The sequence below is a fragment of the Phyllostomus discolor genome, chromosome 1 (genome assembly GCF_004126475.2).
Source record: "Phyllostomus discolor isolate MPI-MPIP mPhyDis1 chromosome 1, mPhyDis1.pri.v3, whole genome shotgun sequence".
Taxonomy (NCBI): domain Eukaryota; kingdom Metazoa; phylum Chordata; class Mammalia; order Chiroptera; family Phyllostomidae; genus Phyllostomus; species Phyllostomus discolor.
Window position 1 is genome coordinate 102,363,752 of NC_040903.2, and position 20,511 is coordinate 102,384,262.

Sequence of the window (20,511 nt, forward strand, 5' to 3'; positions counted from 1 at the left end):
CTGTCACTATTACGTACCGTGTTTAAAGATGTGTCTACTTAGTTCTATTTTACTATTTGCCCTTAAAACAGACATTCTTTCAAATGTTAGCCACCTCTCTTATACATGACTCTGCCTAGTACATGGGGAAAATGGAGCTTTTTCCCGTCACTGGAATATGAACATTTGAAGAATCACTGCTTCCCATCATAGCTATGAACTGTGTGGGGCATTTAATTACTTGAAAAGTGACATCCCCAGGGTTTCCATGATGAGTCTGTGAATAGCAATGCCAAAATGTACCTGCCACAATTAGAGAGTGAGTGTCAGAGTCCTAGAGATTTAGAAATCTTTTCTATCCTGAGAGGCATTGCCCTTATCTAGTGTCCAGGATAATAAATGGCAATAGTTTCTTGTAAAGGGACTTTGAATTTTTACAGCCATTTGGGACAGACTAGCTTGGTAGTTATGATGAAGTGCGTGTCATTATATGCACTTATTTTTATCTCCTCATTTCTGTCATTCTCTTCCTTAGAATGTTAATGAGAAACAGGAAACCCAAATAATGAGGACAGAGTGGCTATAATCACCACTGCAATTTGATGGGTCCAAGCAGATTCAGGAGTAGCACTGTGCTATATGACCCAGCAATTTCCCCACATGTGCAATTTTATACAGGTTAAATTTAAATACTATTTAAGGCATTTTTTTCTTCATAAACATTGGATAAGAATTCCATTTTCCTTTAAAGGTCCACAGAAACTTTAAATAACACTTATGTACACATATATAGATTTTATTTGGTATACATACTTATATATGGCAGCAGTGTATAAAATGTAGTTTCAAATTTTTATTTTTTGCAAAGAATAACCTTTACACGTCATTTTGCACGTGTGCAGGTATCTGTAAGATGCATAGTCATTTCTGACAAATGACAGTCCTAGAAACACCATATTATCATAACAGAAAACTCCCTCATGCCCCTGAGCAGCCAAGCCTTACTCCCACCTCCTGTCTATGGTCACCACTGATCTGCTTGTTGTTACTACGTTTTTCCTTTTCTGGATTTTCGTATCAATGAAATTGTACAGTGTGAGGTCTTTGTGTCTAGGCATGTTTACTTAGCATAACACTTTCGGCCTCTGCCGTGTGGTTGCAGGTACTGGAAGTTCACTCTTTTCACTGCTGAGTAGTGTTCAGTTCCATGGATGCACCACGGAACTCAGACCTTTCATGATCCAAACAAATTAAAACAATGAATGAAATTACTTTGCTGCTTCTCTTCTCCCTACTTAAAAAAAAAATCCATTTGTCTACTTGCATACCTACTACTTGCACATATTATCACTGTATTCAGAGAAAATTACTTCTCTTATTGCGTATCAGGTTTGTTAGGGAGAAAGAGAGGCCAAGGGCCCCTGTTGGAGTGGTGCTCCTCAGTGCCCGAGCAGGCTCTGAGCTCTGGTCCTGCTTCTTTCCAGATCAGCTTTGCTTTCTTCTGGTGACAATACTGGCAGTGGGCGGAGGGAGGGTAGACTATGTAATTTTTAAAGAATGTCTTCTAAAACAGCAACAATAAGACTTAAAACAAAAAGACAAAAAAATCCACTGACTTTTAGAAAGATGGCATTGAATACTATGGTAGCATAGAACCGAAACTCCCCACATAAATGCCCACATAAAAATGGAGCAACTAGTTAGCAAATCCCAACTCATGGACAATATTCACAACAAAACTAGGTGACAAGGTGTCCTCCAAAACCCCCAAAAAGAAATTGCTAGAGACAACTCCCCATCATCACAAGGCATATGTAGTACTGATGGCTGTGTGAGAGGAAGTAGGAGGAGGCAGTAATGGGCCAGAGCACAGAAAATCCCCAAGGTGTAGGTATTCACTGCAAAATGCACAGAGCTAATTAAAAACAGCCAATGAGATTGAGAAGGAATGTGCTTGATCCAACAGAGGCAATCTGTAGGCAAGTCTGAAGAAGCTAGAGTCATCTGGCCCCTCTGAGCTCACAGCACTGACCGGCCACAGCTGCCTTCCAGGCAAGGCTGCACATGGAGGGGAAACTTGGGAGTGGAATCTAATTGCAGAGTGGGACTAGGACAATAGGGATAAAGTAAATGGAAGGTTAATTAAAACCAAGGATTGTAACTAAGCCAGTACAGGTTAGAAAGCAAGCTGCCCCATTTTGTAGCACTATGTGAAACCCAGAAGATGTGGATATGTGAGGCAGAGAAGCCAACCTGAGCACTGACAGGTGTTTTACACATGCCTGGCTTATGACCACATGTATTTGAAAAACTCACTGCATTATGCAGATCCTCCAACTACTGGTGTCTTTAATTCTAGAATATCAAAGACATTTAATTGTTTTCATATCAAATCAATCTCACCAGAAAAGTGGTTAAATATTAAGAAGCTGCCAAGCTCAAGGTGTTAGATAAGAGTTTTTTTACTTAAAAGTTCAAATTTTATCAATGGCAACAAATTCTGCCAGTGTTTTTCTTAAAGTAAAAGGCTAACTTAGTTCATTTTTGAGAAACTGCCTGCAAATGCTTAAGTCTGAATAACTATAGTTTGTCCATTGTTCTTTCAAGTAAACATGAAAAAAGCAGTTTGTATAGCTTTCAACTCACATACTCACACTAATGCATTTTCTTGAACTAATTAGTGTACTACATTTAATACATTATGTGGAAGAAGTGTTTTATACATACAGCTAATCTCTCCACCAAAATGTTAAAAAGATGTGGTCTCAAGGGTGGGGTTCTAGTACAGTTAATATTTTTTGTTGTCCAACAAAACCATCCTTGAGTAAAATTGGCATTTTTTCTGTTGCCAGTGTATGGCAGTGAGAAATGTGATGATGCTAGTGAGGTTTGGTACCACTGTCTGGGTTCATATTAAGGTGCCAGGATTTTTTTTTTTACCTAACATTGCTTTTTTTACCATCGGTGCAAATGTTGACATAGTGAAAGGGCAAAAAGCATCTCAGTATAACATCTTAGTATTATTATGAAGATACATTTGAACTCAGGGGCCTCCTGAAGGCATCTTAGAGGCCCTCAGGGACCCATAGACCACATTTTGAGAACCACTAGGATAGGAAGGCAACATGTAAGGACCAGTGGTGATTAAATGCATAGTTACCTATGGAACTAAAACTAGATAGGAACTAAAAGGAAGAGACTATATAGTATATAGTACAAATATAAAAAATAAAAGGAGAATTAGAAGATCATATATAAAACATTTTCATTCCATTTTATTTTTTCATTTTCTTTTTTTTGTTTTCTTTTTTTAATTATTATTCAAGTACAATTGTCTCTATTTCCCCACCACCACTCCCCCCTGCTTCACCCATCCCCACCTCCCACCTTCAATCCTACCCCTCTCTGGCTTTGCCCATGTGTCCTTCATAGATGTTCCTTGATGACCCTTCATATAAAACATGTTTGAATGTTTGCAATAATTATACTGGTGTTAGTAGTACTGATATTGTTATTTGGAGACTATTGTGTGTATGATGAGCAATACAGCAAATGTAGATATTTTAATTTTGTTATTTCCACTGTTTTTGAGAACTAGGACTCATATTTAGAAGAAAGGAGATAAAACTATAGCAGAGAAAAGAATAAATAAAAATGCTATAGTCATGATTTTGAAATGGAAATGTAGTGTGAAGTTTTGAGGCAGTTTGCCTTTAATATATTGAGTGCACATATATTATGCATATAATAAGTATATCGGTGGATATGAATTTATATCTACCAGCTCTGTCCACCAAATGGCCTAGAAACAATGGCCAAACCAGTAGCAATGAGCATCACTGTTTTGGTCTTAAAATACCACTGCCCACTAAAAACCTTTTTGGAAATTAAATTCTTTGGAAATTGGTTGATTACAGGTTTGGGGAAGGAAACATATGAGCCTAGGAAATCTTGGAATACTAAGAGGAAAGGAAGCTACTCCAAACTAGTAGTGTAGTGTTAGAAGGACTCAGAAGTCAACTTGAAGGGGCTTCCAACTGGCAAAAGATGGAAAACAATTACAAATAATTACAAAGACCAATGATTACAATGCATTGACTCATGAAATAGATTTAAATACATGAGCTCATGATTATAGCTTTAAAATACTGTTAATACTAATATTTATAATATGAAGAAGTAAAAGGAGGAGGAGGAGAGCTCACAGTTAGAGAATGTTAAGACCCAACAGTGAATGAAACACTTCAACAAACAAAACTGAAACAGAAGCATAGAGACAAAGAACAGTCTGACAGCTGTCAGAAGGGACAGGGTTCAGGCACTGTGTGGAAAAAGCTGAAGGAATTATGCAAAATATATAAATATATTTTACACATTATATTTTATATATGTTTATAAAATATATATTACACATAGACACAGATAACAGTATGTTGACAGCCAGATGGAAAGGGGCATAGGGGAGGTGGAAGGGGACAAAGGGGGGACAAAGGGGGACAGAAAGACACTTTACTTGGGGCAGTGGGCACACGATGCAGTGTGCAAATGATGTTTTCTTGAGTTGCACACCTGAAACCTGTATGGGTTTGTTAACCAATGTCACCCCAATAAACTCAATTAAAAATAATCTACTTCATTATTTAAAAACTAATAAATAAAGGGAAAGATCCAAGCAGCATTTATCCTGCCTTTTATTTATGAAAGTTACCACTTAGGAAAAGAGTTTTTTTTTTTAATAAAAATGTTTCAATTACTAAGTTAAAAAATTATAATGCTACTACATGAATGAGCATTGAAGACATTATGCTAAGTAAAATAATCCAGCCACAAAAGACAAATACTGTGTGATTCCAATTATGTGAGGTATTTAAAGAAATAAAATTCAGAGACAGAATACATAGAATGAATTTGTGAAGAGATGAGGGAGGAGAAGAGATCTATTTAATGGATACAAAGTTTCTGTTTTGCAGATGAGAATACTTTCAGAGATGAATGGTGGTAACAAGTGCATAGCAATATGCATGTACTTATACATCTGAAATGGTCAAGATGGTAAATCTTATGTTTTATATATTTATCACAGTTTTAAAAATTGGAAAAAGTCACTGAATTAAGATATCACTATTTCAACATCCAGTGAATTAACAGTTTTAAGAATTATACCAAGATCACACAAAATAGAGAAAACCAGATGTTATATAGCATAATGAACAGCCTTGCTGAGAATATCAGACATGAATTTGATTGAGGTCCTAATTTTTAGAAAATAGAGGGCAGAGGAGCATCCCCAAGTGCGTTAGGAATATGCAATCAGCAGGGTTCAGGCCGTGGGAAACTCTACAGGTAGGACAACCTGCTGTAATTTTTCGACATAAATTGTAGGGATCCTGTATATTAAAATAGACTTAAATGTATCAAATAAAAGAATAGTAAAGGGTAAACATAATGTCAAGGAAAGTCCAAATTGTTGATAAAACTCCAAAGATATGCAAGGAAACTGCTGACGTGAGCATCAGGGCAGTAAGATGCTGGGACAGTGCGGAAGGGCTAGCTTCCTGGAAGCCCAGGAGTTTTCCTTCTCGACCTTATGGTGCTTTCTGGAGTGTTTACCTGATAATAATTATTAAGAGAAGTTGTGTGTGTGTGTGTGTGTGTGTGTGTGTGTGATGGTTTTCTGTATGGTATTTATTCTATATACTTTATTTCATAATAAGAAAAGGTTTTTAGACAGCAGGTAGAAATTAAGTTTTCTCTACCAACTATTTTATTGTAAAAATACCTGATGATCAATTTACATTGACTTCGATATTTGACAAAATAAACTAAGCTGAATTGAGGACACTTAAAAGTTTTCTCTCTCTCTCTCTCTCATAATACAGAGGAATGAAAATCTTAGAATTGTCAAGAAAGGAACATTATGAGGGAAATATTTTGTTCTAGACTGAATCAATACAGAAAGAAATGCAAAATAATTGTTCTCTCTCCTTCCCTCTTCTCTATTAAATTCTTAAATAGTCAATCAGGCCAATTTGCTGAAAACAATAGTGCTAGTAATGGCCATGGGGAAGACAGTTGCTCCAGTGGTGAGGCCTGATAGAAATAAACAGAAGCAGTAGTTCGCTGTGGAGAAGAACTTGAGGGATTTGGTAATTTAGAAAGTAAGAATTCCTTCATGTTTCAACCCACAGGTAAATAAGCAACATTGTCTTATAGAGGATCATATTTCTCTACCTCTTGAAATTGAATGAATAAAACCAAAATTAATTAAAAACATATTATATTACAATAGTAACTTTTGAATTTTTTGAAAGTTATATTGGCTCAAAAAGTGAACTGGAATTTTCTAGTTTGTGCTTAATATTTTACAGATGACTTATAGAAGTTCCTTTTATTATTGTAAAGCTACTGAGGAATCATTTAGTAAATTATTATGCTTAGTAAACTAAAAAAACAAAATGCCTGACTCCCAAAGAGAAGACTTTTTCATCAGAAAATCTTGAGTCAATAAATGGACTTACCATGGATTCACTTATTTCCCTAGTTTGCTCAATAGGTTCAGGCCAATCAGGAGACAGTGATTGCTTTTTGATGAGAGTATAAGATAATCATTTACTTACCCTCCATGATGGTCAAAGGATCTTCCACTTTGGGGCGCAAAATGTTAGGGCCAAAGACAGTGGCCAAGTTCTGCACACTCATTTTGTTAACTCCGGAATAGGACTGTACTTCATCCAAGAATCTGTTGGGTGTAAACATGCAAACCAAACACAATGAAGCCAAATTTGTCAATGGAATAAAATGAGTCATTAGAAAGTATTTATAAAGTGGAATATGATAAGCAATGATTATATAGGTAAAATTACTTAGAAATTCAAATAATTAAATGTGGAGAGAATACAATATATTATAAATTATTAAGAATCAAACTTGAGAGATTATACCAGTTATCACTTCTGGCCTGGCTTGACTTGGTTTCCTCTGTCAGTCACAAAAAACAAATGCTTGGAAAATATTAACATGACTTGAAATTGAAGAATGTGAATTCCCTTCTAATCCTCCAAAAAAGTGTTAAATACACATATTCAAGTTGAGAATTATAAATAAGATCATTTGGTACAATCCCTATTTCAGAGGGGAAGAATCAACCCTCTGTATGGAGTAATTTGTGAGCTTTCAATTTACAGTTTGCTAAAAAATGAGATCAAACATGGTTTAAATTAAAACCTCAGTTCTACTGATATGAAAAATTACAAGCACAAATGGTTTCAATTTATTAGGTGCTAAAGAATAAGAGGCATGAAATAAAATAGCCCTTTCCCTGAATGATTTTATCAGGAGGAATTGTTTTTGTAATCTTTCAGTATTTTTTTCATTCCCTAACCCTTCTTCATTTTTACAAGAGCTTCTGTTATTTCATAGCTCAATGACTGTATTGAGGAGATAAAAAGGAGATGGTGATAAATAAGTATTAACTTATTAATGTGTTATTTAATATATCTTATTATGTGGCAGTCATTTTGCTAACAGTAAATTCTCAAGGTGTCTCTATGAGCTAAACACTATTGTTATCTCCATTTCACAGATAACGTACATGAGGCACCAGAAAGGTTAAAAATCTTTTCCAAGAACACAGAGTTAATTAGTGAAAGAGCTGAGATTTGAACTCAGGTGTCCTGACACTAGTGTTGGTGCTCTTAGCTACGACGTCATGGCTTTTCATAAAGGTGCCTATTTTGACATGTTCATTACTGTTATACAGACTGAATTATAGGAAAATTAAAGGACAAAAAGTCAAACTACCATTTCTTATTTGAAAGAGCTAGAATTAAAATGTTTCAAGAGTTTTTCCATTGTGAAGATAAAAACTTACAATCAAGTTCTCAAACAAGCCTTTTCCTCTTTTACTTAAAGAGAATTTAACCATGTTATTATCTAGAATAGTAGCTTGAATTAGTTCCAAACCTTAGGATAAGAGACTTGCATGTTGATAAGTTTATGATATCGGTGAAACTATTTTTTGCTTTTTACAATTCTGATACCTAAAGTATTGTTTGCTTCTGAAACATACAAAGTTATAGCAGGAGGTTTTAGAATTCCTAGCTAGTGACAGTGGACATGAACTCCATAGTATTTCACAATCATTTTAAACACCATAGTTCCTAGTCTGCTGAACATTTTATCTAATCACAACACGTAAAGCATATATAAATGATGCACTGTACAGAATCAAAAATTTGACATTTATTTTGAAATGGACTGGGAAGCTGTCACTTAAGATACTGTGTAATTGTGTTACTCATCAATCTTTTTATTTAAATTTAACATGTTTCAATTTTACATTTGTTTTTTTAAACAGAGGCACCTCCCATCCCAGGTTTTAAGGTGAAAATGATCACTGAGAGAGAGCTTTACCAGGCAGCTATTTTCCTAACAGAATTGAATTACAAATGTCTTTTCAATGAGTCTTGATGTGGGAGAGGAATGGAAAGAAAATAATATTTAGTGAGTACTTAATACATACAGATTAATTAATTAAAATATAATTTAACTTTTTAAACAACTGCGTGAGATGTGTGTTTTTACTACCATTTTACCCATTCAAGACTCTTAGATTAAATAAGAGTTAGAAATTGCCTATGGACAAATAAGTGGTCAGTAGTCAGTCTGGACTCCCATGCAAACCTTTCTTATGCCAAGGAGCATGCTCCTTATCCCGAACAATAGTACATGGTACATGTACAAGCAACTTTGACTAAAGTACAAAGCAATATAGCTTTAATATTTAGAGCTAAGAGAAACTTCAGAAATAACAAATTACAAAATCATGCAAATTTAGTGCTTAACGATACCTTTGAAGTCACTGTCAAAACTTAGTTTTGCAAGGCCAACACTGAGCTGGTAGCAGTAAAATGGTATTATTCATTGTCCAACATAAATTAGTGTCAGACTAAATACAGTCTTGTCTTGTCTAGGACAGTTCTTACCTGCAGATATACTTGAGGAGGTTATAATTGACCACTGGCAAACTCTTCACCTGCTTTGCTAATTCCTTAACACCCTAAGTATAAAGAAGAGAATAAATATGTGGAGAAACAAATTTAAGTGAAGCCCTTTAAATAGCTTAAACATTTGTTCATGTTTGCCTGAAAATGGAAGACAGTTTCACTTATAATAGGGTTATCTGGGGAGAAGAAAGTAGCCTTGATGTAGTGAGGGTCCTTTCCACTTTCAGCGTGACCAAAACACAGACACGCATCTGCAGATGCATAGTCTCTCAGGGTTGGCCATGTCTAGGACACGCTGTCTAGAGTGGAGTGGAGGGTTGGAAAGTCTGATCTCTCTGGAAATTTCACAAAGGGTTTAAATGCATTGTTTTATCTCACTGTAGAACTTCCTCTAAAATAAAATGGTCCCAGAAAAGCTAGTAGATAATGTAATCTGATTTGTTCTTATAATGAACCAAATAGTATTTTAAGCTTTCTGGTACATATTGTCTCTGTCTCATCTCTTCAGCTCTTCAGTTGTAGTGCAAATACAGCCACAGACATTATGTAACAAACAGGCAGCAATTTTTACAAGAGTGCCAAGAAAATCCAACAGGACAAGAATAGTCTCTTCAACAAATGGTGGTGAGACACCTGGATATCCACATGCCAGAGGGTGATATTAGACCCTTTCCTTACACCATAAACAAAATTAACTGAAAATGGAGGATGTATCTAAATGTAAGAGCTGAAGTTGTAGGAGTCTCATTAGAAAATATGGGGGTAAATCTTGGTGACCTTGGATTGAACAAAGCCTTCTTAGATATGTGAGTAAAAGCAGATGTGACAAAAGAAAAATAAATTAAACTTTATTAAAATTAAAACTGTTATACTTCAAAGGGTAGCTATCAGGAAAATAAAGCCAAACCATAGAATGGGAGAAATTATTTTCAAATCATATATCTAATAAGGTATTTGTATCTAAATTACAAAGTCTGTCTGGAAGAGTCCAGCCATTGTTAATATAATAAGAACAGTTTTCATGACATAAGTGTAACCTGGCAGCCAACGAGAATGCACATGTGTGAACAATGACGACCTCACTGTACTAGTCAGCTTGGGTGGTAGATGCTGTTGAGTGAACATGTGTACTATGTGGCCCTCACATTCAAAATGACTGAGCTAGTAGAGCAATGAATGTGAACCAAATTTTGTGTTAAGCTTGAACATTTCTCCATGGAAACTATTCGGATGATTCGGAAGCCTGCACTATGCGCATCTGGTGATTGGCAGCTTCATTAGGACAATGTGCCCATTCATGCATCATGTCTTGGGCAGAATTTTCTGGCAAAATATCAAATCACCCAGATGACTCAGTCCCCCTACAGCCCAGATTTGGCACCTTGTGACTTATGGCTTTTCCCAAAACTAAAATCACCTTTGAAAGGGAGGAGATTTCAAACAATCAATGAGATTCAGGAAAATATGATGGGGCAGCTGATGGAGACTGGGAGAACTGTGTTCAGGTCCCAAGGTGCCTATTTTGAAGGGGAGTAAGACATTATTGTCCTATGTCCTATTGTCCTATGTTCTACATAAGACAATAATGGGTTATGTTTCTTGTATCTTCTTCAATAAATGTCTCTATTTTTCAGTGTATGCCTGGATACCTTCTAGACAGACCTTGTAAATAAAGAATTCTTACAACTTTATAACAAGAGAAATAACCCAATTGAAATGATCTGGGAAGTGATCTGAATATCATGTTTCTCCAAAGAAAATACACCCATAGCCAATTAAGTACATGAAAAGACGTTTAAAATCATCAGCTATCAGGGAACTGCAACTCATACTACAGTGACACACCACTTCACACACACTAGGATGGCTATGATGAAAAAGAGAGATGATGAGTGTTGGCAAAGTGTAGAGAAATCAGAACCTGCAGACACTGGAATTTTAAATGGTGAAGCCTCTTTAGAAAACAATGTTACATATGGCCCACCTCTACTTCCTAAATATGTACCCAAGAGAAATGAAATCATGTGTTCATAGCAGCACTGTTAGTAACAGCCAAACAATAGAAACAGCACACATGTTCTGCAAATGATGGATAAAAATTGGAATATTATCTAGAAATAAAAGGAATAAGGTACTGATATGTGGTACATTGTGGTTGAACCTTGAAAACAGTGAAAGAAACCAGTCACAAAAGACAATGTATTGAATGATGCCATGTACACGAAATGTCCAGAATAGCAAATTTGTAAAGATAGAAAGTCAATCAGTAGTTGACAAGAGCTGGGGAATGAGAGGCATGGAAAACAGGTATGAGGCTTGTATGGGGTGATAACATGTGCTAACCATTCTAATTTGGTTTTGGTGATGGTTGCATAATTCTGAAAATATACTAAGAAGCAATAAATTGTATACTTCAAATGGGTGATTGTATAGTATCTGCATTACATCTCACTAAAGCTGTTTTTTGTTCTTTTTAAAATATAGGCTGTAGGTATGATTTCTTAGGAGTCATTGTTGAGGTGCCTTAAGAGGCACACAATGAAAAAGGAAATATGAAGTAAGTCATTTACTTTGTTCACAGAGCATGTGGCACCACAATTAACCTTGTAGGGGAGCATAATGGCCAGGAGTGCTAATTTCACTTAATCAGCCACTTTTTTTTTTTTTTTTTTTTGACGAGAGAGGGGATTAAAAACGGGACCTGGGTTGTGTGTATCAAGTTTAAGTGTGTGTGATGTCCACACACAGAATAGTGGAAAATGATCCAAGGACAGGTAAAGGAAAGTTTACAAATTAAAGACAAAGAACACTGATAAAACCCTGAAACGAAAGCTTTCATAGAAATAAATGCATAGGCTTACTGCTTCCTCTTCTTTGCTGAGCAGTTTGGCACATGACAGAAAGTCTTCGTACTTCGAGTAGGGAATGACTGGTTCTGGGAGTTCTCGGAGGTATAGTTTGAGGAGTGATGCCACTGTGTGCACATCTGTGTTGCTGTGGAGACAGAAGCATGAAGACCATCTTTGCACTGAACCTGGTAGCATTTTATTTATTTTTTTCATCAAATACATATACATATATATATAAAGTGTCAGAATTTTATATGAATTGGCAATTGAATCAGTTAACCCAGCTTTCAAGAACCACTTACTAATGTGAGGCCTACTGGGTGCTACCTCACATGGAATGGAAAGGCACATAAAAGGACACTTGGAATTCTCAGCGTGGCTTGAAAATATTTGAAAGTACAGCATTTTGCCCTTGTGTGCATTCGGTGTTAAGAAAAAATGTTAACCTTCAAAAACAATGAGTGTATATTAAACTTAAGTAAATTAGAATACAATTTACACAAAATATCAAATCTACATATGTGTGTATGTATATATTCAATATCAAATCTACTACTTCTGCATCTTAAGTTTATTTCTCAAAATATCCCACTCATTCTGGAGAAGACTTTGGTGACTGGGTATAGACACCTGAAGCTTGCTGTGACACGCTATAGCTTTTTAAGCAGAGCTCATTTTGAAAATGGTTGATTCTTAGCACTGTTGCTTGTCTAATCTTACAAGAGAGTTGGGAACCCTTAAAGTCTTTTAGAAAGAGAGGAAAATGCTACAAAAATAAACAGTGAAAACATGACCTTTATATAGCATGCAAAATTTATTTTTATTCTCTGCTGAATACCAGGTTGGCAGAGTAATTCACTGAAATATTATTTTATATTTTGTTCTTTGTATTTCCCTATTCCCTGTTAATCCAGGAAGGCAGCTGACAGTAAAGATAGAAGGAGGTGGGTTTGTCTTTTTTTTTTGCTGTTGGTTTGGCTTTGATTTTTATTTGGGGGGTGCAGGAAGAGGACAGAAACATGGGAAGAAGAGATGGGTGAGCAGGGAACCAAAAGGCCAGTCGATTCCCCTGAAGCAGGAGCGGTAGTGAAAAAGGTCAGGGGTTCTGTGAATAATGAGAACACATACCCCCTTCCAGACCATGCTATAGGAAGAGACAATTCCCAGAGGGAGGGCTACACCTGGACAAGCTGGAATATAGGCAGCAGAATTTCCTGCCTCAGTGAACATTTGCTTGCCCCAAGAGTGACATGAAAGCAGAGTCGACTTCATCAAACTACATGGGCTGGGACAACAAGCACTTCAGTTCTCAGTTTGGGACTCATAGGTCGATTTCACTGGGTATTTCCCACATACCTACTCTGTACTGAACATTACAGCAAACACAGTGGCTAGGACCCCAAGGAATTAAAGAAAGTATTATTCTAGCCTGCTTTTAAGTTAAAACCTAATGGAGAGAGCAGATATTAAGCAGATAATAATATGAGTATATTATCACAAAGTATGATAACTGGTAATAAGGAAAAGTACTAGATGCTACCTGATACCAGAGGTTGCTTCTCTGAGGAAATGATGTTTGGGCCAAGAATTAACTGAGTGAGAGCCAAAGAACAGGAGGTCTTCCTGATTAATGCGAAGCCAATAAACAGAGTCCAAAGTGGGAGGGAGCATCCTGTCTTTCAGAAGCTGATAAAAGACTAGGGAAACCAGACCTCAGAGTGGGACCGGATGAGGTGTGAGTGGCAGGCTCACAGACCCTGAGACTTACAGACCCCTACCTCAGGATTTGACAGGATAAGACTGAGGTCTTCCATGTTCACATGGGGGTAGGTTAGAGTAGGAACATTGTCAATCATTTTGCAAATGTTAAAATAACAGAGATGATCTGATAGGACCTGTCTTAACCAATTAATTTTACTCTTTTTATAATTAAATAAGCATTCTCTTAAAATTCTAAATTGGTAGACAATATAGAAGTCATCTCAAAGGCTAGAAAAGAAAAGAAAAATTATACCTCTAGGACATCTTGGAAACTGTGAACAAGATCATTAATTCCTAAAAATACTTTCCAAAATTGATTGCTTTTAAAGATAGACATAAAAAAGCCTGGATGGTATGACAAGAAAACTACTATTTTTTTTTCTGGCAAACCACTCTACTTCATGCATGTCAAATCCCTTCTGTGGTTCCTATGCTAATTTGTAAAGCACCTGACCTGTGAAGGTGCAGTCATCAGTAGTAACAAAACCAAAACCTGAGAAGGATATGCAGTTCAATCAAGTATTCAAATAAACTATTTCCGTCTTTGATTCCACTATAATCCAACCCACTCCAATCCATGACTGTGTTGTGTTGCATTTAAGGTCAATGACAATTTTAAGTTATAGGTATGTGCATAGAGGAATATAAAAGTAAATGTAAAGTAAGTATAATTTCAATATATTGAGTATATTATGTATAATTTATATGATCACAGAATATAGAAAATATTTATGAAATAAAAACAATAAATGAGGCAATAATAACAAGAAATATATTTAAGAAGAAATATGTTTTAGTATTTGAATATTGAACTATTCATTACATTGCCTTTCCCCTGTTTTAAAGGTAACTAACTTGTTTGTTACTTCCTGCATTATTTTGCTTCTAATGAAGTTGAGATATAGTATTGAGGACATTTGAACACTAGATGGCGCAATTGCAAAGTTAGACTAATGGAGATGAGGTGAAAATTTTGAAGGAAAAAAAGCTGCAGAATCATTCTTCATCCACCAGCAATATTCCTAGCAGCAAAGCTGCAGTAATTTTACAAGAATAGAACTATTTGAGCTATAAATCAAGGTAAGAGATGTGGGCTGGGATGATTATATTATCCCTTCCCTAGAGTGATATGTTACATTAGCTTTTTAGTGTTATAGTGCGCATACTTATACCTACACACTGTTATATAGAAGCAATGAAGAAAAATGACCAAATATATATTTTTTTGATTATCAAAACTTGTTACACTTGGGGAGGGGGGCCTTATTTAGCTTAGATTATTTTGTAGAAAGGAGACTTCTAAGTTTTCCTAGCATTCCCATTTTTGGCTTTGTCCTCTCCCACTGAATAAAAGAAGACAATCACTTCTGGACAGACTCCAGCATACTTGCCGGTTCTGATTTACCTCAAGAGTCTCACAGTGCATCTGCCCCATTGCCAGTATGCTGCCTATAAGGCTGCAATGAAAAGTCTGGGGTTTCTCTAAAAATCACTTGGTATATATCCACTGTGCAAAACAGTAACCTTCTGCATCTAACTCTGCAGCCTGACACCTCCTACTGAAAACCCATTACTTTGCCTAATTAATATTTGCTTAATATATACATCCAATTAGGTAAATACCAATTAAGGGGACTGCTATATTGTCTATCAGTTTAGAATTGAAGAGAAAACACTATTTTTAATTATGAATAGAATACAGTGAATTAGTTAAGACAGGCCCTATGAGATCATTTCTACTACTTTAACTGCAATTGTGTGTTAATTGCCTAATGCACCTAGAGGACCGTGCTGTCTTTGCCTCGAAGAAACATATCTCAGTCTTCCTCAAGGTGAAGGGAGGTGACTGCATTATGGCAGACAATGGTGTCCATGTGCAGCTAAAATCCCCAACCAGGTTAGTAACAGCAATACCGACGGCAGTGGCACACACCTATTCACATCTGTGTCCGCACCAGGCCTTCACAGAGGCTCAATGAGTAGGTTCAAGTACCCTGCTTAGGTACTTGAACAGGAAATTGCACATATATAAAGTTCTTTTTGGCTAATTACTGATATATATATATATATATATATATATATATATATATATATATATATATCACTCTTTTAGTAAAATCATTATACAAACCTCAGATCTCTTTCACTCACCTGGTGGTACAATGATTTGAGAAATTAAGATAAATAATCATGTACATTTTATTCAGTGGCAGCAAGGAGGTGAAGACAGGCCCAGGGACCCTGAGTGAAGGCGCCATCAGGCCAGAGACGCTGTGCAGCATATATCCCTCAGTTCATCAACATATGTGTTTTGTTGACACCTTACATTGTATTTGGGCTTATGAATTCTTCTGTGCTTTCATTAAACTTAAAGGGGGGTTTCCATGACACTTTCTACAATTGGCCTAATTTTACATTCTCAGAGGTTTTCATTTGGTCATTCTGGGACTGTTCTAGAAATCATTACCTCACCAAATAATTTACAGACTTTTATGGTGTACACTACCTCATGCCACACACTGGGTGAAACAGAGATGAACAGCATAGATCTTTTTTTTTTCCCCTCTTGGGTTTATATCTCTAACCCATTACCAACATGTTTCCATACCATTTCTCATTTGTTCAACTTCATAATGTTTTCTATATATTCCAGCTGCTAAGTCCTTGCCAGGTAAGTGGTTTTAAGAATGTTTTCATACTTCCCAAACTTGACCTGTGTTATTTATAATCTATGTACAGTACAGGCATTTTACTGATCTGAACTGGGATAAGAGAATCTGGTGGCAATCCCTCCCTGCTTATCCTCTAAATCCGTCCTGCTTTCTCTGATAAACAGACTGACATACACAGATAAGTTCAAATGCCATAGTAACTACAAGGATAATACTACACAGTAAAGGTCTTGAAACTTTTAAGCCTCAAAATTATAATGGAAATTTTCACTCTGGATACTAAGCCCAGAATACAACATAATCCACTGATTTAACTGAATAGAATGAATTTTCAATGCACCCACACAGAAAGTTAAAGGTACTCTGAACTCATTTGCAACACACGTAGTGAGATAACCTACAGTTCACTTAGAATTCCAAAGAGATAATGTCATATTCCTAGCGCTCCATGGAGAAAACCTGTGAGGCTGAACACATTTAGCAGAACTACCAAGATGAAGAATGCCAGCAAAGTGCCTTAAAACAACACACTGCTCTACCTACCAAATTCACCAAGCCATACATAAGCAAATCCAAAGGGAGGAAAAAGTTCCAAACTAAACTAAATGTCTAAAAAACCAGCCTGGTTCTGGTCAAACTTATTTTCTTTTGTATCTTCCAAACCTGGCACACTTTTTGGCAGTGAAACTTGAGTAGAGAGTTAAACTGTCATGGCCTGTTGTACTCTTACTGAAGTGTTACCACTGAATTGTATACAACACCGAAACACAGTTTCACCTTCAGGCACAGTCCTGGACTACACTGAATCAGTGACTGTCCCAAACAAGTTTTCTGGTTTAAAAGTAATAATGGTATAGAACTGCATGATGAGTCCTGTAATGGACTGAATTGTCCTTCACCAAATTCACATGTTGATGCCTTAGCCACTGATGTGATGGTGTTTGGAGATGGGCCCTTGGGAAGGTAATTAGAGTTAGATTAGGTCATAAGGGTGGGACCCTGGTTTGATGGGATTAGTGCCCTTATAAGAAGAGACACGAGGGACTTCTGGCAAAGATGGAGGTAAAGGTAGATACACTGGGCCTCCTTGCACAACCAAAAGAAGGACAACAACAAATTAAAAAACAAAAAACAACTGGAACTGCCAGAAAATAGAACTGTATGGAAGTCTGATAACCAAGGAGTTATAAAAGAAACATTTATCCAGACTGGTAGGAGGGGCAGAGACAGTCAGTCAGGGTGGACAGGACTCAGGGCAGGCAGTGGCTTGTGGACCAGATGCTCCCACATTTGCGTGAGGATAAACCAGGAGGAACAACTAGGGAGCAAGACAGGCTGTGCAACCCAGGGTTTGAGTGCAGGGAAATAAAGCCTCAAAACCCCTGGCTGAAAAAACCTATGGGGACTGGGGCAGTGAGAGAAACTCCCAGCCTCACAGGAGAGTTTGTTGAAGAGACCCACAGGGTCCCAGAATGTACACAAAACCACCCACCCAGGAATCAGCACTAGAAGGGCCCAATTTGCTTGTGGGTAGCAGAGGAAGTATCTGGAAGCTGGCAGAGAGCTGAGCAAGTATCATTCCCTCTCAGACCCCTCCCTCACATATAGCACCACAACACAACAACTTGGGTTGCCCTGCCCTGGTAAATACCTAAGGCTCCACCCCTTACTATGTAGCAGGCATGCTGAGACAAAAAAAAAAGTGGCCCAAATGAAGAGATCAAAGCTCCAGAAAAAAACACAACTAAGCAATGAAGAGATAGCCAACCTATCAGATGCACAGTTCAAAATACTGGTATTCAGGATGCTTGCAGAAATGGTTGAGTATGGTTGTAAAATAGAGTAAAAAGTACAGGCTATGAAAAGTGAATTAAAAGAAAATGCACAGGGAACCAACAGTGATGGGGGAAACAGGGACTCAAATCAATGGTTTGGAGCAGAAGGAAGAAATAAACATTCAGCCAGAAAAGAATGATTAAACAAGGATTTTTAAAAATTAGTAGAGGATTAGGAACCTCCAGGACAACTTGAAATATTCCAACATCTGAATCATAGGGATGCCAGAAAGAGAAGAAGAAGAGCAAGAAATGGAAAACTTATTTTAAAACATAATGAAGGAGGACTTCCCTAATCTAGCAAAGGAAATAGACTTCTAGGAAGTCCAGGAAGCTCAGAGAGTCCCAAAGAAGTTGGACCCAAGGAGGAATACACTAAGGCACATCATAATTACATTGGCCAAGATTAAAGATAAGGAGGGAATCTTAAAAGCAGCAAGAGAAAAGGAGACAATTACCTACAAAGGAGTGCCCATAAAACCATCTACTGATTTCTCAAAAGAAACCTTGCAGGCAAGAAGGGGCTGGAAAGAAGTATTCTATGTCATGAAAGGCAAAGACCTATGTTCAAGATTACTCTATCCAGCAAAGCTTTCATTTAGAATGGAAGGGCAGATAAAGTGCTTCCCAGATAAGGTCAAGTTAAAGGAGTTCATCATCACTGACCCTTCATTATATGAAAGGTTAAAGGGACTTATCTAAGGAAAAGAAGAAGATCAAAAACTATGAACAGCAAAATGACAACAAACTCACAACTATTAACAAGTGAACCTAAAAAAAACAAAAACACACTAAGCAAACAACTAGAACGGGAACTGAATCACAGAAATGTAGATCACATGGAGGGTTATCAGCAGGGATGGGAGGGGGCAGGATGGGGGAAAAGGTACAGGGAATAAGAAGCATGAATAGTAGGTATAAAATGGACAGGGGGAGATTAAGAATAGTACAGGAAATGTAGAAGCCAAAGAACTTATATGTATGACCTGTGGGCATGAACTAAGCAGGGGGGAAGATTGGGGGCAAGGGGTTGCAGGGCAGAGGGGAATAAAGGGGGGGAAATGGGAGAACTGTAATAGAATAATCAATAAGATATATTTTTTAAAAAAGAAGAGACACTAGAGAGCTTGCTCCCCATCCTCCTACCCCATGCGTATGCAACAATGAAAGGTTGTGTGAGCACACTGCTGAGAAGGGGGACATCTACAAGCCAGGAAGGAAGCCCTTAACAGAACCCAGTCATGCTGGACCCTGATCTCAGTCCATTCTCCAGAGCTGTGGGAAAATACATTTCTGCTATTTAAGTCACCCAGTCCATGATACTTTGTTATGGCAGCACAAGCAGACTCATACAGTCCCCAAATCTGCATTTGGTGATTTTTACCTTTAAAACCATGAATATACTATTAGAGTATTAGGTAATGAAATGTTAGCAGAAAGACAGAAACATGTTTTCAGATAAAGTGGATTTATAGAAATATTATCAAGTAGACTAATCAATATGGAAGAAACTGATTCTAAGTCCTGGTTGTACACAAGAGTTTTTCAAAATAGTGATGGTCAGGTCCTATTTATTTTTATATATGATGGTTTGGGCTGAAGTCTGGGCATTGAAATTTTTAAAAAGCTCCTCAAGTGATTGTTATGTGCTGCCAAGGTCGAGACACACTAAAATAAAACACGTATTTGGAAAACTTCCAATGAAAGGAAGGAGTTCCAATATGTAATAGTAACCAGTTTGAATATGGCCACTCTACCATTCATCGAAGCCAAGCAGTTATATACTTATCTCTCTGATGCTCCCAAGTGAAATAGAGGTGAGGGGAATGCTGTTCATGCTTAAACCCAACTGTCTCAGTGACCTTGTCTTTCCTATTTCTAGAGTGACTTAGGATGACAGATGTATGTGTGTATAGACTTCTGCTTTACTGTACTATTAATGACATAAACATACTTGGTTTCATATGGAACTCAATATGCCATACACATGCGCATGTGCATTCACATACACACACATAACATACACACATGTGCATGTTAGTTAAAGTAACAAAATATTCTATTGTATATCTATAGGAAGAGATTACTTTGAGCATATGAGATTTGTGATTACAAATAATAAACTTCCCAAAGAAAGTAGCTACAGTCTCAAACTGAAAGATAAAAAATTCATGGATATTTGTCTATTTGCTACTGCTGATAATTATTTCCCATGGGTGAATCTCTCATTTCATTGTTTGTTTTTTTTAGAGCCACACTTGCCTTTCCCTTCCACTCTTTGTGTTCTTTTCTAGCCCTCAGCCCTTACCAGTCAGCTCCTAAGATTTTCTTCCTCTGCTGGCTCTAGGTGCACACTGGACTCTCCATACACACACCCCTGGACAAACCCACAAGTTCAACTATCACTTTT

At 36.9% G+C, this 20,511-nt stretch overlaps 1 protein-coding gene across 5 annotated transcripts in view; it reads right to left on the reverse strand.

Annotated features, from left to right (window-relative positions):
- The window catches only part of ARHGAP24 (Rho GTPase activating protein 24), a 482,616-nt gene that overhangs the window by 12,487 nt on the left and 449,618 nt on the right, over positions 1-20,511 (reverse strand). For all 5 annotated transcript variants that reach the window (XM_028505858.2, XM_036026955.1, XM_028505861.2 and 2 more), the window contains 3 exons: positions 11,846-11,978; positions 8,964-9,037; positions 6,597-6,718 (listed from right to left, as the gene is read on the reverse strand). In XM_028505858.2, coding sequence (XP_028361659.1) covers positions 6,597-6,718; positions 8,964-9,037; positions 11,846-11,978 — 329 coding nt within the window. The remainder of the gene's footprint in view (positions 1-6,596; positions 6,719-8,963; positions 9,038-11,845; positions 11,979-20,511) is intronic.